General features: G+C 43.5%; 1 protein-coding gene and 1 non-coding gene across 2 annotated transcripts; one reads left to right on the top strand and one right to left on the bottom strand.

Annotated features, from left to right (window-relative positions):
- Window positions 1–1875: 1875 nt before the first annotated feature.
- LOC125157905 (uncharacterized protein CXorf49-like) lies at window positions 1876–4592 on the bottom strand. The gene is made up of 5 exons (XM_047844990.1): window positions 4296–4592; window positions 3675–3831; window positions 3043–3119; window positions 2742–2787; window positions 1876–2152 (listed from the first exon to the last, which is right to left on the bottom strand). Exons 1-5 carry the CDS (start codon window positions 4374–4376, stop codon window positions 2112–2114), a joined length of 402 nt encoding a protein of 133 aa, XP_047700946.1. The 5' UTR covers window positions 4377–4592; the 3' UTR covers window positions 1876–2111.
- A 19296-nt stretch (window positions 4593–23888) lies between these two features.
- LOC125158044 (U1 spliceosomal RNA) lies at window positions 23889–24052 on the top strand. Its single transcript, XR_007149168.1, has one exon. It is a non-coding gene; the product is annotated as a U1 spliceosomal RNA (small nuclear RNA).
- The last annotated feature ends 646 nt before the right edge of the window (window positions 24053–24698 follow it).

Genomic DNA, 24698 nt, shown 5'->3' on the forward strand with positions numbered 1-24698 from the left:
TCACAGCATCGCACAGTAGGATCTGCAGCCTCCTCTGGCAACTCCCAACATTTTGAGCGTCTCCAAACCCGGTCCTGGGGTCTGGGGACTTTGTCATTCCCCTCCTGTTTTAGGAATTTAACAGCACCCCCTGAAAAGTAGATGCGACCCTTGCTTGTGCTCATGCAATCCCTTGCAGGTCGTTGTTGTTGTTGTTGTTTTAATATTTATTTATTCATCTTGAGAGAGAGAGTGCTAGCTTGAGCCAGGGAGGGGAAGAGAGAGGGGGAGAGAAAGAATCCCAGGCAGGCTCTGCATTGTCAGCACTGAGCCGGACATGTGGCTCCAGCTCACCAACCTTGAGATCATGACCTGAGCTGAAATCCAGTCGGATGCTTAACCGACTGAGCCACTGAGATGCCCTGTCCCTTACACGTTCTTGACCATGGTCTCCACTCCTTTTACTCCTTGAACCCCAGATCTCTGCCTCAAAGCTGATTATCCCCGATTAATGTTATTCACACATGCACACAGATGGACACACACACACACACACACAACCCCAGTCTTGACTGTTCTGTTGGCACCGACCTACCCCTCCGCCCCGAATTTCTGTGCATAAAACACCCAGTCTCTTGGGAAGAGGGTCTGGTGTGGCAGAAGCTGCCCGTACCTCACTGAGACCTGGCTCCTGGCTGAGGGAAGGAAGCAATGCCCAATCCCCAGTGAGCGGCAAATGAACATGGAGTTCAGACTAAATCTCACATGACCTCAAGAGGCAGCCAGGGAGCCTGACCTGGGACACAGAACTAGCATTTCACGGTGCAGGTCAAATGGCACTGGAAAGGGGCCCGTGCAGACACATGGAGACCCATCACGCACACTTGCCATGGAAGCTGGCCACATTCCAGCCAAGGGCAGTGCGACCACCAGGCTGGAGGAGGGGCAGTGAGGAGGCTTGGACGTGAAGGACATGAGAGCTCCCATGGTTGTGCCGTGCATTTCCAGGTGCTGGCAGGCAGTTTGCCCCAGGTTGGCCCAGAGCCACTGCAGGCCCCATCGCCCCCCCTCCAGCCCAGACACCAAGCTGTGCTTTTCTCTCCTGGGCCCTGTACCTGCTCTCTGGCTCTGCACCCCACTGGGCTGTGACTTCTGCCTCTACCCCGCTTCTGAACCCAGGGAGGGAGCACTGACAGGATTGGAAACTGAGGGCCAAGGCCGAGCACTAAATGGGAGAGGAGGAGGAGGCGCCAGTTCCTGGGCCAGCTGCCCTTGTGCCTGTGAGGTGGCAGCACCAGAGGGAGGTAAGGACGCCTAGAGGGGGCTGGGCCCAGGAGGGGGGAGGAGCAGCTCAATTGTGCCCTATAACATCTGTGGAAGCACAGGTGCAGGCGAGGCCACTGATGACAGAAAGCCACGGGAGTGATCTGGGAACCTCAGAAGTCAGAGCAGACAGTGGTCCCAAGGAGGGAAGGGAACAGGGACTGGACTTCTGGAAGGGGTCATGAGTCCCTGCAGGAGGGGGAGGGGGAAGGACGGAGATGAATGGGAACCTAGAGACCCAAAAAGAGGAGGAGATTAGGAGAGAGCCTGAAGGGAGCCTACAGGGGAAAGGGGGGCAGGTGCTCGCGCGGCCAGGTGGAGCCCACACCCCACCCAGACGGGGACACTCTGCCGGCGTGACTGCAGGGTTCCCAGCGGAGGTGGCCCAGACTTCTCTCAAGGACAAGGCCCACCACACGACACCTGTTCTGGAAAAGGCTGCAAAATAGAGCAGCTCCCTGCCCTGACCCTCCTTCCCATCCCCAGCTACCTCCTCACCCCCCCAGAGAGGACAGACTTGAGAACATGAGAGGTACTTTAATTTGAAGGTGCTGTGAACTTGGGTGGGGAAGTGGCAAAAAACAGGGAGAGGAAGCCCAGGCCGAGGTCGAACGTCGAACGGGAGGGAAGCAGCTTGGGCACAGCTTCCTGGCTCCAAAGGTACCAGCCGCCCCTCTTGTACAGAGATGCTGACTCAGCTTCTCCAACAGAGCAGAGTCAGGGAAGAAGAGCATCAGGCCAGGGCCAGCCCACGGCCCTCCTCAGCAGCCACGACCATGGGAAGGGGTATGGTGTGTGTAACACTCACTTCAAAGGGTCTGGAACTGGTCAGTCAGGGACTGCAGGGCCGCTGAAACAGAGACAGGCATTAGCAGGTGCTCCGGACCCGGGGACAGAGAACCCTGTGCTCCTGTCCCCTTGGAGAACTGCCTAGTCCTGCAACCTGAAACCCACGCCCCCCCTCCCAGCCCCTATCCAAAGAGCCCTGCGACTGACCTACTCAACCACCAGCTGAATTAAATATGGATGTGTCGTACAGGGGAACAAAACGTGCCAGCAGTTCTCAAGTTCTGGATCAACTTGGAACCATTCAGAGCTTGTCGGACAAATACACACTGTCCAAGCCACACCAAAGAGCAGTTAAAGGGAAAATCAATGAGGCATCTCTAAACGTCCAAAGAGAGAGATTCTCTGGGACTCATGGTGGTCAGCAAACTGTGCACCCAGGTAGGCGACTTTCCCATTGGTGCACACACCTAGCTGTACACGCAAAGCAGTCTCCAGGGTCAAGCCTGCTAGGTTCCCCTTCCAATGGGAATCTTGGTCCCTGTGGGGCTGCCTGCACCTGCAGCCCATCGCGGGTCCTGCACTGAGACACACCCCCCCACGCCCCCCTCTGCCTCTGCCCTGACCCAGCCCCAGCTAGAGGTTCCTCATACCAAGCTGCTCTTTCAGGTTGTCAACTTCTCTCTGCAGCAGGAGACACTAGGCCCACAAACATGGGAGAGAGAGAAAAGCATATTAGTATACCCTGGCCTCTCTCCTCATCCTCCCCCTCTCCTGCGAGCACCACACACCAAGGCCTAGTGGCTAGACTGGCACAGGACCCTCAGTGGAAAGGAGGCGCCTTCCCTTTGTGGGGAGCAGAATGGGAGGGGGGTACATATGTCAGTTTAACCTGGACACGGATCCCACCAGGTAGTTGGGGCCTGCATTTCTAGGAGCCAGAGCAAGCATTACCTGAGGACAGCCCTGTGCTCCAGGTGGTTGCTGCTGCCTTTCCGGTCTTGGGGGGTGGACAAGCGCTTCCTGGTCATCTGAGAGGGAAAGAACACAAAATCCAGCTTCCAAGGCTCCCAGTGAGGTGGAAAGGGCTTCGTGGGGTCTAACGTGAGGCAACACTACCCTCTGCTGGCAACAAGTTGCCCCTGCTCTGCCAGCAGCTCCACTCTTCTCCCTGGGCGTGCCTCTCCTGTCTCCCAGGGCCAGCCCATCCTTGATGGTGGTCCCCAAGGCCGGTGGCTCTGAGCTGGACTCTCCCAGAGCTGCAGCCACAGCCAGCCACTGGGAAGAGCAGCACGGCCAAATACAACTTTGTGGAACAAGGCTCTGTTCTGCTGAAAGTCTATGTCCGGGGTTGGGGTTTGGGGGTGTCCACGAACCACCCTTGCCACACAAACCCCACGCAGAGGATGATGTGGCTTAAGGCCGGTCCTGTCGACACCCTGTTTCCTATGGGAGAAGCTGCCTGGGTCAGAGAGGAGGCAGGGAACAAAGCTGAGCCTCCACCCTCCGCAGAGCCACAGGCAGAGGCAGAGGCGGCCCTCCTGATCCCGTCTCCCCTGCACTCCTGTGCAACCTGCAACACTCACCCGAGGGTGTGGGCTCTCTGGGCATGACGTCTCCCTGGCTCGGAGCCAAGGGCTGTGAGCTTCCCTGAAACTGGGGGGCTCTGGGGTTGAGGTCACCACGACTGCTTGCCTCACGATGCATGAATGGACAAGACGGCTCTGGCCTGTGTGCTGAAAGCTGCTAAAAGAAAAATTTCTCACTCATTTGGACTTGGGATGTTTTGTGTTTTGTGGGGGTGTAGTAGGTGTATACGGGTGTGTGTGCGCGCGCGCATGCGTGTTTAGGGGCTGGGGTGAGGCAGGGCGTAGGGAAGGGAATTCAGAAGCTGATCTGGCTAGTTAGTGCTTTCTCCCTCAGTCAGCCCCAGGTCAGGAGGCAGCGCTGAGCTAGGGAGAAGAGGGGGCCACTGACAGGGCCCAGGCTCCCTGCATGGAAGGCTTGGGGACCAGCTACAAAGTAGGAATCACGAAGCCCAGGAGTCTCAAGACTGAAGCTTTGCAGTCCAAACTTTCAAGGGGCAGGGGCTCCCCGATCCAAATCAACTACCAGCCCTCCCTTCCATCCCAGACCCTCTCTGGGCTGGGGGGAGGCAGGAAACGTGCCCAGGTCCAGAATGGTGCCCAGCACACATGGAGCGCTACCTTCATGTCTGCCCTTGTGCAAATGACCGGGTCCAGCATCCCGGTGACCTGGGGGGGCGGGGGGGCGCACGTCCAGGCCATCCTGGTTGGTCAGCTGCTGCACGATGGCTGCCACGGCCTCGTCCGCAAGGTGGGACGCGCAGTCCAGGGCGTCCCCCGTGTGGTCGGTCGGGGAGCCGGGGCGGCCTTCTAGGTCCCAGAACACAGGCCCTCCCGTTTCCGTCACTTCCTGCTCGGACTCGAAGCCCTCGGGGTCTGGGACCTCGCCACAGGCAAGATGGCAGAGGCACCAGGCGAGCGACGAGTCCTCCGGGCGACGCAGGCAATTACCACAGACGCCGCACCAGGCCGCACGAGACCTCAAACGCCGCGCGGCTTGCACACGCATTCGACGCCCTCGCCACGGCCTCCTCATTGGTCTGTCCCCCGCCAACCAGCGCGCGCCCCTCGTTTGCCCGCCCCTCAAGGCCCTGGCCAATGGGGTGGAGCGCCTTTGGTCTCCGCCCTCCCCCCCCCCCCCCCCAAGCAGGTCGGGGTGTTGGGTCTCTCGGGTGTGGCGGCCGGTTGGTAGGCCCTGTTGTCCGGGCTCTTCTGGGCCCGCCTCCTACTTTCCAGTTGGGAGTCACGGCTTCTAGACTCTGTCCGCCCGTGCACAGAGTGGGTTGTGATGGCACCTGTCTCCGGGGTTGGGGACCTGTCGGGACGGAGGTAAAGCACCTGCCTAGAAAGGATTTGCTGGCCTCTGTCCCACGGCCGCGCTCAGAACCTGATAGGACAATGGGCACGGGAAGCCCGCAGTCAGTGATCATGGGACCTGTGGCATATTCCCCCGCGAAGGGCCGGAGAGCAAATGTGGTCCTATTTACGGGCCGCAGCGTCTCTGTTGCATCCGCTTGACCTCGGTGGGTGATGACATTGGTCCCTGGATGTGTGCTCAGGGAACTTTCTTGGCAGGCGGGTTTGGCGCAAAGGCTGGACTTGGCCCCCTGACCCCGATCCTTCTCCACTCCGAGGCAATTCAAAGAAGAAATCTCAATGGCCAGTGCACACGCCAAAAGACGCTCACCATCACAAATCCTGGAGATGCGAACTAAAACCGCGAATCAGTGTTCACAGACCAGACTTGAAAGAGTCAAAGAGCTGAACCATTCCGAGGGTGGGAGAGGTTCTGAGTAGAGCCCTTGCTTTTGCCCACTGCTGGGTGGGGGGTCGGGTGGAGGAGGGGGCAGCGGCGCAGAAGAGCCCTTTGGGAGGGTAAATTGGCAGAATCAGTGCCAACCAACTTATACAACAGGTACCACATGCCTGGCTCTGTTGTAAGCACTGTAGTTAACTAGTGACACATTGTCGAGACAATCCTAGGGTTGAGGTACCCACTAGTACCGCCCTATTATGGGTGAGCAAACGGGCACTGAAAGGCTCAGCCACTGGCGCAAGGTCATTTGTTTTGTCGGGATCCGCGGCAGGATCGAAACTTGTAGTTTGGCCCCGGAGTCCTTGCTCTGAGCTCTGAGTGGAGAATCTTAAAAGAGAAGAGACGCCCATTCCCCCTGTGACCCAGCAAGTCCACTGCCACCTACATCTTCTGGGGACGCTCTCGTTCGTGTAATGGACAAGGAAGGATACGTGCACAGGAATGTTGGTGATGGGGAAAACTGTGAACACTCTGAATTCCCATCAGTAAGGGGGAAGTGGATGCAAGCAACTGATGTTCAGCGCATCTGGTAGACTGAACCACGCTAGTCAAAAGGAACAGGTGAGGCCGTGTTCACACATTTCAAAGCATCCTCGTGACTGAACACAGTAATTTGGAGATCACTGGAGCTGGACACACATTTGTAAGTAGTCAAATGAAAATTTAAAACGGAACCAGTCCTATGTTGAGAGTGCACTTAGGTGTCAGTGCAAGTATGGTGAAAGTTCTGGAGCATGCACAACTAACACCTAACAGTGGTGGTGGTGGTTGGGGTGGGGTGCCAGTTGTGTCTCCAATTGCTCTACAGCTACCGGTTCCCAGCTTCTCTGAGCTGAGCAGTCCCAATATCTGGGGAGTGGTCCCTCCCTTGATTTCTGTGAGGTGCTCCAGTGTTAGAATTTCCCTTGCTTGCCACCCAACCCCTACTCCAGGAGCCCTGGATTCCTTCCATACTTTCCTTCCTCTCTTTCCCACTCTTAATGCTCTGTCTGGCCCTCGCCTCTCCTGCCTACATCCTACTCTGGCTGATCCTCAGGAGGGCCCTGAGGTACCTCAACACCTCTTGCCTGAGTAATCGCAAAGGCCAGGTTTTGCTGGGTCTGCACCTGAGAAGCCTACCGTGCTGGGAAAGGTTACAGAGCAGGGGGGATTGGGCGTACTCTAAATCTGCAGTCAGCCTCCTCAAGCATGCCCCCAATATCCCTACGTGTGTGTGGAAAACGCCCTCTCCCACTTCTCCTAGTGGCTCTTAAAGTCATGCTGTGCAATCTGGATGCTGTGCAAAATGGATCACGAAAGAGACAGCAGAATCTCCTCTACCCACCACCCTCTTCGGAAATGTTACCAATGGATTCAGTCGAAGACTCCGTTGGCCCTCTTGCCATTTCCATTCCCTTCATCCTTCTCCCTCTCCCCCATAGACAGAATCCTAGCGCCTTTCCACACCTTCACCACTCTCTTCATCACTGGGATTCTCCTACCTCCTCTTCTGTTGCATCCTAAAGGTCTCCAGTGGTGTCCATAATTGTTGCTAACTCCCTTCCTTCAACCTCACTAGGATCCCATATTGGTTTTGACTTACTGTTCTGGCCTGGGCTGGGGACCAGTGTCAGAGGATCCACCTGGCCTTCCTGACCATGATAGTTTCTTGCCCCACAGACAGACCAATGCCCCAACGTGGGGGTTTTTGCTCCAACTGCCGAATGTATCAATCGTCAACTTGTGGACTAGAGAAGTGATCACTGCGTTGGCCCAGGGATCCAGTCGGCTTTCCATGACTGGATCTCTATCCCAACTCCTTTTATTACCAGGGTCTCCTAAGTCCCACTCTAGCCAGGCCTCATGGTGACACTTTGGGGCTCCAGTATCAATGTCACCTCGGACCCTGGGTCCAATAGTCCTAGAAATGTCTGAGTATTTCTCTTTCCCCAGTGCACTGTCACTTGAGAAATGGCAGTCATTCTCTGTAGGGAAGGCCGGTGGCATCATCATAGTATGTATATACTCATCACCTTGTTTCTTGACCCTTCCTCCTCAGGACTCCTCCACCTCTTGAGTCAGTGGGGCTGGTCTCAAAATTGGCTCAGGACCAGGAACTGAGCAAAAAATTGTAACTTTTTACTGGGACGACCACCCCCTTTCTCTTGCACCCTTGCCTTTGTCTGGCTGTAGCTGCCCCGAGGGAGCCAGGCTGTCTGAACCATCCTCTCAGCTCCCTGCCAGTCAAAGCACTCTTGACTGCCCCCCTGACCTTGCCGGTTGTTACAGGAAAGGTAGTCTCCTGAGGTCTCTTGATTGAGAGTTACTCTCTGCTCTCTATTACATCAGAATTCCATCACTCTCATGGATGGTAATGAGCTCGGGCCAGGACCACTTGCTGCCATCACCTGCATCGGCCTGCAGAGGGCAGCAACCGCTGAACTTTGGTGAATGGTGGGTCCACTGGGCCCTCTCATGGAACTTAATGGTTAGGCCATGTGACTGGCCTCACCTTTTCTATCCGTTCCAGCTCGCCTGCATCATTCAGCCTTGTTGTTCCTTCCTCTACCCTCTGCTAGTCCAAGGCAGGCACTTCCACTTCTCAGTGCGGCCACCACCTTCTTGGAGCTTTTGAGGGCCACTCTGGTGGTGAATCTATCTACTCCATCTCCTGGAGTCCCTGCCAGTGGGTTAAACCCCGTGGTATGAGAAAGTGCCCCTACTCAGCAAAACCTGATTATCCAGTCTTCTATTCCTGTCCTCTTGATCCAGCACCCTCAAAATCCAATCCTAGGGATATCCCCCTGCTCCTGCCAGTACAGACTGTCTATTTCTTGCAACTCCCTTGGTGTATAGTTTCTTTATGGAGAAAAGATCAGGGCTTCCACTGGGACGGGCACCTGTGGCTTTGGCAGGGAGCAGAGCAGACTCTGCAGCATCTATCAGCACAGGGCACATGCTGGGTCTTGCTAGGGAAGGAAGGGCCACCCTGAAAGCCCTGAGACCTCAGGGGGTGGGGCCCTGGAACAAAGGAATCAAATGGTATATTATAACACATCTATCTAGGGGCGCCTGGGTGGCTCAGTCGGTTGAGCGTCCGACTTCGGCTCGGGTCATGATCTCAAGGTTCCTGGGTTCGAGCCCTATGTCGGGCTCTGTGCTGACAGCTCAGAGCCTGGAGCCTGTTTCGGATTCTGTGTCTCCCTCTCTCTCTGACCCTCCCCTGTTCATGCTCTGTCTCTCTCTGTCTCAAAAATAAATAAACGTTAAAAAAATTAATAAAAAAAGAAAGAACACATCTATCCAACACAGAAGACGGTAGCCACAGAGAAATGGAGGCACAAAAAGACATGAGAAATGTATAACACTCGTAGCAAAATAACATCTGCAAACCAACCCATATTATGAACGCATGAATCCCTTTAATCACAAGGTAGAGAGTGTCAATCCAGTAGAAGAAACGGATGGATTCAACTACCTGCTTTTGACAGGGGATATCCTTCCAATAATGGCATAAACCTGCTGAGAGTGAGAGCACAGTGGATGATAGTGTGCCATTGTGGCCATAATAACAAGACACAAAGTTGACTTTTAAGACAGAGAGTGTTCCTAGAGACAAAAGTGGACATTTCGTAACGACAGAAGGATCCACTGATGTGGGAGACATAACGATTTCAAACTTCTACTCACATAGGTACGGAGCCTCAAAATACCTACGACAGAACTTGACAAAGTTGATGGAAGAATTAGACCATGTAACGTTAATATCTGGGGGTTTTAATACTCTGTCTCATCCACTGATAGAAGGACTGGACAGAAAATTCGCAAGGATACAGAAGACCTGAACAGCAGCCTCTGTTACCCTGAACAGCAGCCTCTGTTACCCTGAACTGACATCTATGAAACACTCTGTTCAACAACATTTGAATACACATTCTTTTCAAGTCCACATAATCATTTTCAAAGATAGAACATACCGAGGGCCATGAAACTCATCTCGACAACTTGGAAGGGGTCTAGATTGTGCAAGGATTTAGCCCTCTGGTGGTATAGGTGTGTGAGAGACCATGATACCACCTGAAAAACCCTTCAAGGAAAGTAATGCTCTTAGGAAACAGCCAGCTCTCAGGTGAGCAAGACAATTAGGGGGGAACATCTGGAGATGTTGAGGATATTTGGATTCTTTCTCATCACTCACCTGTTTTCACTCTTACCTGATGACTTTGCTTCCCATTTCCCTGAGAATATAGGGCAACCAGCAAAAAACTTCCCTCCTTTCTCATAAGTGTTTTTCTCCAGTTGGCATCACTCGTATCAACGTACAGTCCTGTCCTTTCTCCCTCCTTAAAAAACCCTCTTCTAATCCCACCTTCCATTCGAGTTACCCCACATCTCTCTGCTCAGCCTTATAGAAAAACTCCTTCTAAAAAGTTGTGTGTACTCACTGTATCAAATTCCTGTCCTCCCATTCACACTTCCTCTCTTTTTCACATTTCACAAAGTGTTATTGAATGCTTATCACGTGTGAGGCACTGTTCCAAGACCTGGAACACTACATACACTACAGTGAATGCGACTAAAGGAACATACATTTCTGTCATAGACCTATCACCAGTATTTTCTAAATCTTCAAATGTCTTCATTCCTTTGTTCTTCAAGTGCACGTTCCCTAACCATGTTCCAGTCTTTATTGGTTACTCAGGGTGCTAGGGTGCTATATTGATCTAGAACATTCCCTTGCTAGGCCCCCAGTTGGGATCTGGTGCCTATTGGGACCCACTTTTTTTTTTTTAGTGTACTACAATAATTCTGATAGGACACATCAGATAAGCACATGATTTCTTTTGAGACTTTGCGTGAGCAAAGTTTGCTTTTATGTCAGACTTAACTGATACCTCGATGTGTAAATCTGAGGCTGAAATTTCCCACCAAGGATTTTTCAGGCATTGATCCACTGTTTTTTTTTTAACTTCCAATGTCAATTTGGAGAAGCCTGCCGTTATTTTGAATGCTTTATTTGTCCCAAGCCTTTTCAGGGATAAATTTGTGTATTCTTCACCACAACAGGATATAAAATAGCTTCATTATACATAAAGTCTCCCTCATTATGCTCTTTGTATTCACACTGTCTCCCCCATCCCAGACCTTTGATAACCAGGGATGTGTTTCCCATTCATATATTTTTACCTTTCCAGAATTGTATACAAACATAATGATACAATATGTAATTGTTTGAGTCTGGCTTCTTTCCTTCAGCATCATGTATCTGTGATTCACCCAAATTGTGCATATATTGATTTTACTTTCCTTTATATTGGCTACGTAGTGTTCCAGTGCATGGATGAAGCAGAGGTTGTTTTTCCATTCATCTCTTGAAGAACATCTTGATTTATTTAAGTTTGGGGTGATTATGTATAAGATTGCTATGTCCATTGTTGCCAATTTTTTTTGGTAAATGTAAAATTTCACTTTCTAGGGAAAACATCCATGAGTGGGATTGCTGGGTGTTATGGTCACTCCATGTTTACCTTTATAACAAACTGGCAAGCTGCTTCACTGAGTGGCTGTACCATTTTGCATTCCCTGCATCAATAGCTGAGCTTTTCATTAACTTCAACTCCTCACCAGCACTTGGTTTTGTCAGTATGTTTTAATCCAGCTATTCTGATAGGTATGCAGTGGCATCTCATTGTGGTTTTAATTAGCATTTTCCTAATGGCTAATAACATGTTTTCATGTGCTCATCTGCTATTCTTATATCCTCTTTTGAAGTGTCTGTCAAGTGTTTTGCCCATTTCTTAATTAAGCTGTTCATTTTCTTATTGTTGCGTTTTCCGAGTTCTTTGTGTATCTGGATCGTAGTTGGATATGTAATTGACAAATATTTCTAAGTACTTTTTTTTTTTTACTCTCTTTACAGGGTCTTTCTCAGAATAAAAGTTTTTAATTCTGATGGAGTCATTTTAACACTCGTTCCTTAATATTTCTGACATGTTTTTGGTGTTATGTCTCAGAATTCTGCATGTATCCCAGGTCATGAAGAAACTTTCTTATGTTTTCTTTCATAGGTATTATACCTTTATCTTTTATATTTACATATATGATCTATTTTGAGATAAGTTTTGTATAAGATGTGAGTTAGAGGCACATATTCTTTTTTCTTTGCACATGGATACCTAAAGGGTGCAATGCCACTTTTGAAAAGACTGTGCCTTATCCAGTGAATTTGTTTTGTACATTTGTCCAAATCAGTTGGTAGTATTTGTGCGGGTGCATTTCTGGAGCCTCTATTCTGTTCTGTTGATTTATATGTCTATCTCTTCACTAATATCACATTGTTTTAAGTATTGTAGCATTATATTGAGTTTTTAAAAATTTTATTTATTATTTATTTTTTATCAGTTAACATACAATGCAATATTGGTTTCAGAAGTAGAATTCAGTGAATCATTACTTACATACAACACCCACTGCTCATCACAGCAAGTGCCCTCCTTCATACCCATCACCCACCTTGCCCATCTCCTACCCACCTCCCTCCATCAACCCTCAGTTTGTTCTCTATCATTAAGAGTCTCTTATGGTTTGTTTCCCTTTCTTCTCTTCCCCCCTTTTCCCCTATGTTCATCTGTTTTGTTTTCTAAATTCCATATATGAGTGAAATCGTATGATATTTGTGTTTCTCTGATTAACTTATTTTGCTGAGCATAATACATTCTAGCTCCATCTACATCATTGCAAATGGCAAGATTTCATTCTTTTGATGGCTGAGTAATATTCCATTTCATATATATACCACATCTTCTTTATGCAATCATCAGTTGATGGACATTTGGGTGCCCTCCATTGTTTGGCTATTGATAATGCTGCTATAAACATTGGGGTGCATGTACTCCTTCAATTCTGTGTTTTTGTAACCTTGGATGAATACCCAATAGTGCAATCGCTGGATCATAGTGTATAGTTCTATTTTTAGTTTTTTGAGGAACCTCCACACTGTTGTCCAGAGTGGCTACACCAGTTTGCATTCCCACCAGCAGTGTAAGAGGGTTTCCCTTTCTCTGCATCCCCTCCAACACTTGTTAATTTTAGCAGTTCTTACAGGCATGTGGTGGTATCTCATCGTGGTTTTGATATGTATTTCCCTGATGATGAGTGATGCTGAGCATCTCTTCATGTGTCTGTTAGCCATCTGGATGTCTTCTTTGGAAGAGTGTCTATTGTGTTGAGTTTGGTAAGTTCTTTATAGATTTTGGTTACTAACCCCTGATTAGATATGTCTTTGGCAAATATCTTCTCCCATTCTTCAGGCTGCCTTTTAGTTTTGTTGATTGTTTCCTTTGCTGTGCAGAAACTTTTTATCTTGAAGAAGTCCTGATAGTTCATGTTTGCTTTCATTTCCCTTGCCCTCAGTGATGTGTCTAATAAGAAGTTGCTCCGGCTGAGGTCAAAGTGGTTGCTGCCTGTGTTCTCCCCTAAGATTATGATGGTTTCCTGTCTTACATTTAGGTCTTTCATTCATTTTGAATTTATTTTTGTGTATCAAGTAATAAAGTGGTCCAGGTTCATTCTTCTGCATGTCGACGTCTAGTTTTCCCAACACCATTTGTTGAAGAGACCCTCTTTTTTTCCATTGGATATTCTTTCCTGCTTTGTCGAAGATGAGTTGACCATGTAGTTGAGGGTGCATTTCTGAGTTTCCTATTCTGTTCTGTTGATCTATGTGTCTGTTTTTGTGCCAGTACCGTACTGTCTTGATGACTACAGCTGTGTAATATAGCTTGAAATCCAGAATCGTGGTGCCTCCAGTTTTGCTTTTCCTTTTCAGGATTGCTTTGGCTATTTGGGGTCTTTTCTCGTTCCATACAAATTTTAGGATTGTTTGATTTTGATAAGGATTGCATTAAATGTGTGGATTGCTTTGGGTAGTATACACATTTTATCAATGTCATTCCAATCCATGAGCACGGAATGCTTTTCCATTTCTTTGTGTCTTCTTTAATTTCTTTCATAAATCTTCTATCGTTTTCAGAGCACAGATCATTTGCCTCTTTACTTAGGTTTATTTCTAGGTATCTTATTGTTTTTAGTGCAATTGTAAGTGGGGTTGATTCCTTGATTTCTTTTTCTGCCGTGTAGGATTGTATTAATTTTTTAAAATTTTTAAATGTTTATTTATTTTTGGGAGAGAGAGACATAGCACAAGCAGGGGAGGGGCAGAGAGAGAAGAGACCCAGAATCAGAAACAGTCTCGAAGCTCCCAGCTGTTAGCACAGAGCCCGACGTGGGGCTTGATCTTGGGAATGGTGAGATCATGACCTGAGTTGAAGTTGGATGCTCAGCCGACTGAGCCACCCAGGCACCCCACATCATATTAAATTTTAAAGGCAAGTAGAGTCATTCCTCCAACTCTATTCTTTTAAAAATTGTTTTTAGTGATTATAGATACTTTGCTTTTATATATAAATTTTGGAATCACTTTGTCCATATATACAGAAAACCTCTTGCTGGTATTTTTATTATATTACATGAAACTTAAATAGATTAGTTTTAATAAAACTGGTATCTTTACTATGTTGGGTATTCCCATCCATTAGTATGGTTTGTCTCTTCATTTAATTATTTCTTGGGTTTCTTTCACTGGAACTTTGTGGCTTTCAGCATGTAGATCTTGTGTATACTTTGTTAGGTTCATTACTAAATATTTCATGCTTTGGAAATATTGCAAATTTTATTGGTTTTTAAACTTTTGGTTTCCATTTGTACATTTATTGTAGACAGAAATACAATGGATTTTTGTGTATTCATGTTGTATCCTGTGATCCTACTAACCTCATTTGTTAGTTATAGGAATCTTTTTCTAGATTTCATGGGATTTTCTATAGTGGATAATCATGTTGTCCATGAATATGGGCAGTTTTATTTCTTCCTTTCCCACTGGAATGTCTTTTATTTATTTTTCTGGAATTATTATACTAGCTAGGATTTTCAGTATGATGTGGAATAGGAATGGTAAGTATGGACATCCTTGCCTTGTTTCAGATCTTAAGGGGAAGCCATTCACTTTTTTTAGTATCAAGTATGTTAGCTGTAGGTTTTATGTAGATGCCCTTTATTAGGTTGAGGAACTCCCTTTCTATTCATACTTTGCTGAGTTTTCATCTTGAATAGATGTCAAAAGCTTTTTCTTAATTAATTTTCATGATAATGTGGCTTTTCCTTTATAAACAATTAATATAATGGCTTTAATCAGTTGTTTTTACAAACATTGAGCCAGCCTTGTATTCCTGGAATAAACACCACTTGTTTGAGATATATTTTTCTTTGTATATATTGGTGGAATCAATTTGCTAATATTTTGTTGAGGATTATTGTGTCTATGTTCATGAAACTGTTCACCTGAAGTTTCTTGCTTGCTTTCTTCTCTTTTTTCTTTGTCTTTGTTTTTGATTTTAGGGTAATTAATGCTGGCCCCCAGAAAGGTGTTGGAAACTGTTCTCTCCTGCTCCATTTTTGGAAAGAGGTTTTGTAAAATTGATGTTAATTCTTTAAATGTATGGCAGAATTCACCAGTGAAACCATCTGGGCCTGTGGTTTTCTTTGTTGGAAGGCATTTCACTATGAATGCAATTTATTTATAGGAGTATCCAAATTACTATTTGATAGTGGATAATTTTGGTAATTTGAGGTTTTTGAGATATTGGTCTCATTCCTCTAAGTTGTTTAATTTATGTGCATTGGCTTATCCAGCCATAGTATCATTTTTTTCCTATTTGACCAATATCAATATATTTTCTGTATTCCTGAAGTTTGGAAATATTTTATTTGGTGATTTTTTTTATGAGGTGCATTTTGTTGTATATTCAGTATACCTTTTCAGCCTGAAGATGTGTGTCCTTCAATTCCAGAACTTTTCTACTTAGTCAATCTGAGCTGCTATAACAGAATACCATAGACTGGGTGGCTTATTAATGGCAGAAATGTATTTCTCACAGTTCTGGAGGCTGGAATGTCCAAGATCAAGGTACCAGCATTTTTGGTAACTAGTAAGGGCCCATTTCCTGTTTCACAGTTAAAGTCTTCTGAGGAGGAACCAAGATGGCGGAAGAGCATGGAAGATTTTTGTGTGTCTCACGTCCATGAAATACAGCCAGACCAACACTAAACCATCCTACACACCTAGAAAACTGACTGGAGGATTAACACAACAATCTGCACAACCTGAACCACAGAATTCAGCAGGTATGCGGCATGGAGAAGTGAACTTGGGGAGTGAGAAGGCGCAGGAAGGGAGGTGCTTTTGCAAGTGGAGGGAGGATGGAGACGGGGGGGCGGGGAGGAGAATACAGGAAAAGCACCCCTCCCCAAAAGCCGCTGGAGAGAAAGTGGACAATTGGAAACAGCTGCAGGGACTAAACTAAAAAGAGAGAAAGGAGAAAGGAGAGGGTTTAAATTCCATTAAGACTGTAAACAAGGGGAGTGCAGTCTGCAACTCTGCAGCTCAATACCTGGCGGTGCTCTGGTGGGAAGGGCAAATCCCCAGGAAAAGAGTGGGGTTGGGGAGGATCTCGGGCCACCGCTGGAAGGACATTTGGTAGAGACTGTTGAAGCCACCTAGTCCCAGCAGACCTCAGAAAATGGCCACATTCGCTGGTGCTGGAACAAGGTTGTTAAGGGTGAAGCCTGGTGCCAGATGTGTGTTGTGATCTTCCATAATCCCTGAAACGCTGCTGCTACACTATCTCGCGAACTTTTTCTGGGGCAGGCTGGCACCTGGCCGTAGTCTCGGGGCACTAGCAGCAGCAAGGTCCAGCAAGCGTTCCTGGGTGCAGCCGGCATTTGGCCATTGCTCATTCGGCCATTGCTCTGTGAGACCCTCCCGTAGAAGGGTGGAACAGGTCAAAGCCACAGTCCTTCAGAAGTAAGGGGTCAGGGAAAACAGCTGCATCTGAGACAAAACTCAGGAAAGAGGTACTGCCAGGGGCCTGGTCACAGAGAGCGAAAAAGCAGGAAGTGGACGAGAGCTGAAGACAGAGGACGGGTGTGCAATTGCTGATCTGAGAGAACAGATGGGGTAGCTGGGTGGCACTATTTTTACCACTCCTGTGCATGTGCATATGCACCTACGAGCACCACAACACTCCACCTCAGTAGGCTAGCAGCGACATCTAGTGGAGAGCGGAGCCATTACACTGAGCCCTGCCCAACTGAGCCAACCTCGCTCTTCAAGAACACAAGTCTCACCGCTGGCTTACTTTATGGACTATAAAGCTCTACATAGACTGACTTCTAGGGGAAAATGAAGTAATTTCAGTCTTACTTCAGTCTGTTAGCAGGTCTATTCAATTTTCTTTCTTTCTTTTTCTTTTCTCTTTTACACTTCTTTGAAAGAGAAAAAAATCATTTTTATTTTCAATTTTTATTAAAAATATTTTTCTTTAATTTTTATTACTATATGTTTTACTTTTGTGTAAGTTTTTTCAAATTATATTTTACTTCCATCATTTTATTTTAGTCTACTTCAGTGTATTCACCTTTTCAAATTTTCAAACGATTTTTTTCTTTTTTCTTTTTCTTTTTTTTCTCTTTTTCTTTTTTCTTTTTCTTGAATGCAGAAAGAGAAAAACCTCATTTTTACCTTCAACTTCTATTAAAAATATTTTTCTTTAATTTTTTTACTATTTTTTTGCTTTTATGTAAGTTTTTTCCAATTCTATTTCACTTCCATCATTTTATTTTTGTCTACTACAGTGTGTTCACTTTTTCAAATTTTCAAATGATTTCCTTTTTTTGTTTTTTGTTTTTTCTCTTTTTTCTCTTTTTCATTTCTTTTCTTTTTATTGAATATGGAAAAAGAAAAAATTCATTTTTATTTTTAATTTTTCATAAAAATATTTTTCTTTAATTTTTTCTACTATATTCTTTACTTCTGTGTACATTTTTTCAAATTCTATTTTATCTCCATCATCTCATTTTAGTCTACTTCAGTGTATTCATTTTTTCAAATTCTCAAATGATTTCCTTTTTTTTTCTTTTCCCCCCCTTTTTTTCCTCTAATCTGTCAAACCACTTTCAACACCCAGACCAAAACACACCTAGTATCTAGCATCATTTATTCTATTTGTGTGTGTGTTTTTAATTTTAATATTTTTTAATTTTAATATTTAAAATTTTAATTTTTCTACCTCATTAATTCCTTTTCTCCCTTCAAAATGACAAAACAAAGGAATTCACCCCAAAAGAAAGAGCACAAAGAAACGACAGCCAAGGATTTAACCAACACAGATACAAGCAAGATGTCTGAACCAGAATTTAGAATCACGATAATAAGAATACTAGCTGGAGTCAAAAATAGATTAGAATCCCTTTCTGCAGAGATAAAAGAAGTAAAAACTAGCCAGAATGAAATTAAAAATGCTATAACTGAGCTGCAATCACGGATGGATGCAGCAGCAGCAAGGATGGATGAGGCAGAACAGAGAATCAGCGATATAGAGGACAAACTTATAGAGAATAATGAAGCAGAAAAAAAGAGGGAGATTAAGGCAAAAGAGCACAATTTAAGAATTAGAGAAATCAGTGACTCATTAAAAAGGAATAACATCAGAATCATAGGGGTCCCAGAAGGGGAAGAGAGAGAAATAGGTAGAAGGGTTATGTGAGCAAATCATAGAGGAAAACTTTCCTAACTTGGGGAAAGACACAGACATCAAAATCCAGGAAGCACAGAGGACCCCCATTACATTCAACAAAACCCGACCATCAACAAGGCATATCATAGTCAAATTCACAAAATACTCAGGCAAAGAGAGAACCATGAAAGCAGTAAGGGAAAAAAAGTCCCTAACCTACAAGGGAAGACAGATCAGGTTTGCAGCAGACCTATCCACAGAAACCTGGCAGGCCAGAAAGGAGTGGCTGGAGGGGTAGGCAAACTATAGCCCGCAGTCTAAATATGGCCTGGTGTCAGTTTTTGTATAGTCTTTCTATTAACAATGGTGTTTACATTTTTAAATGGTTGGAAAAAATTACAAGAAGAATAGTATTTTGCGAAATATCTGTCTTAGTGTCCATAAATAAAGTGTTATTAAAGCCACCCTCATTCATTAATATATTGTCTATGGATGTGTTCATGCCACAATCACAGAACGGAGTAATTGAAACTACATATGGCCTGCAAAGTCTAAATTATTTACTACTGGGCCCTTTACATAAAAAAAGTATCTAGCCCTTTCTCTGTAGCCATGCTGTCTGCTAATACTTTTTGTAATTTTTTTTAATGTTTATTCATCTTTTGAGAGGGAGAGAGAGAGAGAGAGAGAGAGAGAGCACAAGTGGGGCAGGGGCAGAGAGAGAGGGAGAGAGAGAGAATCCCAAGCAGGCTCCACGCAGTCAGCATGGAGCCCAATGTGGGACTCAAACTCACCAACCATGAGATTATGACCTGAGCTGAAGTCGGACGCTTAACCAAGCCACCCAGGTGCCCCTGTCTGCTAATACTTTTTGTGATGACAGAAATGTTCTGTGTCTATATGGTACAACTTGATAGCCACTAACCATGTGAGGCTATTGAACACTTGAAATGTAGCTAATGTTACTGAGGAACTGGTGAATTTTAAATTCTATTTTCATTAATTTAAATTTAAGGAGCTACATGTGGCTAGTGGCTACTATATCAGACACTGCAGCTCTAAAATGTTCTATTGTATGAACATGCCATAATTTAATTTGCCCATTTTACTGTTGATGGGCAATTGGTTGTTTACAGTTTGTAAGTATTGTAAATGAGACTCTTATAACTCTTCTTGCCCATATCTTTGTTTCCACATATCTGTGACTTTTTGTGAATATGACACTCTGATGTAACTGCAATAGCATGTGAGAATTCCACTACTTCTACATCCTCACCAACTAGGCAGTGTCAGTCGGCTTTTTTTTTTTTTTTTTTTTTTTTGCTATTCTGGTGGATATAGAGCTGTATCATGTTGGGGTTTACATTTGCATTTTCTGGTTCCTAATGAGGCTGAGAGCTTTTTCATATATTGATGATTTCCATGCCAGGACCTAGAACACTTTGATTCTGTGTACCACCCCTCCTGACTTGCATGCTAGTGTTATGTATTTCAACTTTATTCATATATTTACACTGCCTAAGACATTAGTAGTAGTAGTAGTCTTTTTTATTTCTCTCCTCCTCTCCTTATTTACTCTTTTTCATTTTCTTCATTCCTGAATCTGACCTCTTATCTAGGATCATTTTCCTTATGCCTAAAGAAAAACCTTTAGCATTTCCTTTAGTGCTGGTCTACTTATGGTGAATTCTCTCATGTTTTGCCTGTCTGAATATGTTGACATTCAACTTAATTGTTTAAGGGTGTTCTTTCTGGGTATAGAATTATAGGTTGGCATTTATTGTCTTTCAGCACTTTGACAGTATTATTCCACTCTCTTCTGGATTGTATTTTTTTCTGAGAATTCAGATATTACTTTAATTATTTCTGCTTTGAAGTTATACTCTTTTTCTCTGGATTTTTTTTTAAACTAAAAAATTTAACATCTGTTAAAATATACAAATCATAAAATTTACTATCGGAACAATTTTTAAGTATACAGTTAAGTAGTGTTAAGCACATTCACATTGTGCAATCAATATCCAGAACTGTTTTTATTTTGAAAACTGAATGTCTGTATGTATTAAACATTTCCCCTCATTCCCTGGCAAGCAACCTTCTATTTTCTGTGTCTATGAATTTGGCTATTCTCAGTACCTCAGAGTGTAATCATGCAGTAGTTGTCTTGTTTTGACTGGCTTATTTCACTCAACATAATGTCCTCAAGGTTTAACCATGGTGTCACATGTGTCAGAATTCTCTTCCTTTTTAAGGCTGAATAATATTCCATTGTATGGAAATACAGTATTTTTTAATACATTTATCCATCAATGAATACTTGTGTTGCTTCTAACTTTTGGCAATTGTGATTAATGCTGCTACATAGTTTTATAAATATCTCTTTGAGTGGCACCTGGGTGGCTCAGTCGGTTGAATGTCTGACTTCAACTAGGTCATAATCTCATAGTTCCTGGGTTTGAGCCACACGTCGGGCTTTGTGCTGCCAGCTCGGAACCTGGAGCCTGCTCAAATTCTGTGTCTCCGTCTCTCTCTGCCCCTCCCCCCTCACGTTCTGTCTCTCTCTCTCTCAAAAAATAAATAAAGTATAAAATAAATAAATAAATAAATAAATATCTGTTTGGGACCCTGCTTTCAATTGTGTTGGGGTTATACCCAGAAGTGGAATTGTTGGATCATATGGTACTTCTATTTTTAATGTTTTGAAAAACTACCATACTGTTTCTCTGTATGTTTTTAGGAATTTATCTTTTTCATCTTTTTTATTTCTAGCAGTTTCATTATAAAGTGCCTAGATTTGTTTTTCTTTTGATTTATATTGCTTGAACTCTAGGGATTTTTGAACTTATGTTGGATATCTTTCTCAATTTTAGAAATTTATTTCTATAAACACTGCTTCTACCCCATCATTTCTCCTTTTGGGAATCCAATTACACATATGTTAGACTTTCTCACTGTATCCCTTTGTCTTTTACAATTTCTTCTGTGTCTTCCATATTTATGTCCCTTTGAGTTTCATTCTGGATATTTTTCTATCTTTGAGTTTAATGATTCTTTCCAATGCTGTATAAGATTCTCAAACTTGTCATTTATTTCTTGGATGTATTAATCATACAAAAATATTTTTGCTTTTTGGAAACATGTTTATGATACGGTATTGAATTAAAAAATGTGCTTTACAAAGCCTTTTTTTTAGAGATTAAAAAACCTTATAACACACTGCTAACATCATATTCATGGTGAAACACTAGAAGCTTTCCCCCTAAGATCAAGAACAAGATAAGAATGCCCACTTTAACCACTGCTATTTAACTTCATATTGTAAATTCTAGCCAGAATAATTAGGTGGAAGAATAAATAAAAAATATACAAATTGGAAAAGAAGAAGTACAATTTTCTCTATTCCCAGATGACATGACGCTATATAAAGAAAATCACAAAGAATCTATTTAAAGCTGCTAGAGCTAATAAATTCAGGAAAGATACAAGACATAAACAATCAAAAACCAGTTGTGTTTCTCACTGAAAACTATAGAAAGCTTATGAAAGAAATTGAAGAAGACACAAAAAAATGGAAAAATATTCCATGCTCTTGGAGTGGAAGAACAAATATTGTTAAAATGTCAATACTAACCAAAGCAATCTACATATTCGATGCAATCCTTATCAAAATAACACCAGCATTCTTCACAGAGCTAGAACAAACAATCCTAAAATTTTTATGGAACCAGAAAAGACCCCAAATAGCCAAAGCAATCTTAAAAAAGAAAACCAAAGCTGGAGGCATTCCAATCTCAGACAGCAAGATATATTACAAAGCTGTAATCATCAAGAAAGTACGGTACTGGCACAAAAACAGACACTTAGATCAATGGAACAGAACAGAAAACCCAGAAATGGACCAAAAAACATATGTCCAACTAATCTTTGAGAAATAAGGAAAGAATATCCAATGGAATAAAGACAGTCTCTTCAGCAAACGGTGCTGGGAAACCTGGACAATGACATGCATAAAAATGAACCTAGTCCACTTTCTTACACCATACACAAAAATAAACTCAAAGTGGATGAAACACCTAAACATAAGACAAGAAGACTTCAAAATCCTAGAGGAGAAAGTAGGCAAAAACCTCTTTGAATTTGGCCACAGCAATTTCTTACTCAACACATCTCCAGAGGCAAGGGAAAAAAAGCAAAAATGAACTATTGGGACCTCATCAAAATAAAAAGCTTCTGCACAGCGAAGGAAACAATCAGCAAAACTAAAAGGCAACCAACAGAATGGGAGAAGATATTTACAAGTGACATATCAGATAAAGGGTTAGTTTCCAAAATCTATAAAGAACCTATGAAACTCAACACCCAAAAAACAAATAATCCAGTGAAAAAATGGGCAAAAGACATGAATAGACACTTCTCCAAAGAAGACATCCAGATGGCCAACTGACACATAAAACAATGCTCCACATCACTCATCGTCAGGGAAAGACAAATCAAAACCACAATGAGATACCACCTCACACCTGTCAGAATGGCTAACATTAACAACTCAGGCAACAACAGATATTGGCAAGGATGTGGAGAAAGAGGATCTCTTTTGCACTGCTGGTGGGAATGCAAACTGGTGTAGTCACTCTAGAAAACAGTATGGAGGTTCCTCAAAATATTAAAAATAGAACTACCCTATGACCCAGTAATTGCACTACTAGGTATTTATCCAGGGGATACAGATGTGCTGCTTTGAAGGGGCACATGCACCCCAATGTTTATAGCAGCACTATTGACACTAGCCAAAGTATGGAAAGAGCCCAGATGTTAATCGATGAGTGAATGGATAAAGAAGACACACACACACACACACACACACACACACACACACTGGAGTATTACTTGGCAATCAAAAAGAATAAAATCTTGCCATTTGCAACTACATGGATGGAACTAGAGGGATTTATGCTAAGCGAAATTAGTCAGTCAGAGAAAGTCAGTCAGTCATATCATGTGACTTCATTCATATGAGGAATTTAAGATACAAAACAGATGAACATAAGGGAATGGAAGCAAAAATAATATAAAAACAGGTCGGGGGACAAAACAGAAGAGACTCTTAAATATAGAGAACAAACAGAGGGTTGCTGGAGGGGTTGTGGGAGGGGGGAGATGGGCTAAATGGGTAAGGGGCATTAAGGAATCTACTCCTGAAATCATTGTTGCACTATATGCTAACTAACTTGGATGTAAATTTAAAAATTAATTGATTTATAAAACAAACAAACAAACAAACAAACAAACAAACAAAAGTTGTGTTTCTATACCAGCAATGAAAAATCCAAAAGAGAAATTAAGAAAACAATTCCATTTATAATAGCATGCAATAGAATAAAATATCTAGGAACAACTTAACAAATGAGGTTAAATACTTATACACTGAAAACTATAAAATATTCCTGAAATAAATTATGACCCAAAGAAATAGAAACACATCCCATGTTCATGGATTAGCAGACTTAATATTGTTAAGATGCCAGTATGATCTAAAGCATCTGCAGATTGAATGCAATCTTTATCAAAATGGATTTTAAAAAATGCTATCAAAAAAATGACTTTTGTAGAAATGTAGAAATGGAAAAGCCAATCCTCAAATTCATATGGAATTGCAAAGGACTCCAAATAACCAAAACAATCTTTAAAAGGAAATAAAGTTGGACGACTCAGCTTCTCATTCCAAAGTTTATTACAAAGCTATAGTAATTAAAGCAATGTAATCTTGGCATAAAGATAGATATATAGATACTTACCTGGCAGGGGAGATACCAATATCACGAAAGGTGTTTTCCCAGGGCGAGGCTTATCCATTGTACTCTGGATGTGCTGACCCCAGTGATTTCCCCAAATGTGGGAAACTGGACTACATAATTTGTGGTAGTGGGTGACTGCGTTTGCACTTTCCCCTAAAAAAAAAAAAAGATAGACATATAGACAAATAGAATTGAGAGTACAGATATAAACTGAAATACCTATGATCAATTGATTTTCAACAAGGGGGTAAAGACTGTTCAATGGGAGAAAGAAGACTCTTTAACAGATGGCAATGGGAAAACTAGATATTTAGATGCAAAAGAATGAAGATTGACCTCATACCATTTACAAAAATTAACTCCAGATGGATCAAAGACCTAAAGTAAGTGCTAAACTGTAAAACTCTTAGAGGAAAAGATAACAATCAACTTTCATGGTCTTAGATTTGGCAATGTATTCTTAGATATGGCATCAAAAACTTGGACAACAAAAGGAAAAATAAACTGGACTTGACCAAAATTAAAATTCTTGAGCATCAAAGAACATTATTTTAAAAAGTGAAAAGAAAATCTATAGGTTGGGGAAAATATTTGCAAATCTTATATCTGATAAGGTTTACTATCCAGAGTATATAAAAAAAACTTTTATAACTTAACAATGAAAAGACAATCCTATTAAAAATGGGCAAAGCATTTGAAAAGATATTTATCGGGGCGCCTGGGTGGCTCAGTTGGTTAAACGTCCGACTTCGGCTCAGGTCACGATCTCGTGGTCCGTGAGTTCGAGCCCCACGTCGGGCTC

Source organism: Prionailurus viverrinus, chromosome X (genome assembly GCF_022837055.1).
Source record: "Prionailurus viverrinus isolate Anna chromosome X, UM_Priviv_1.0, whole genome shotgun sequence".
In the NCBI taxonomy this organism is placed as follows: Eukaryota; Metazoa; Chordata; class Mammalia; order Carnivora; family Felidae; genus Prionailurus; species Prionailurus viverrinus.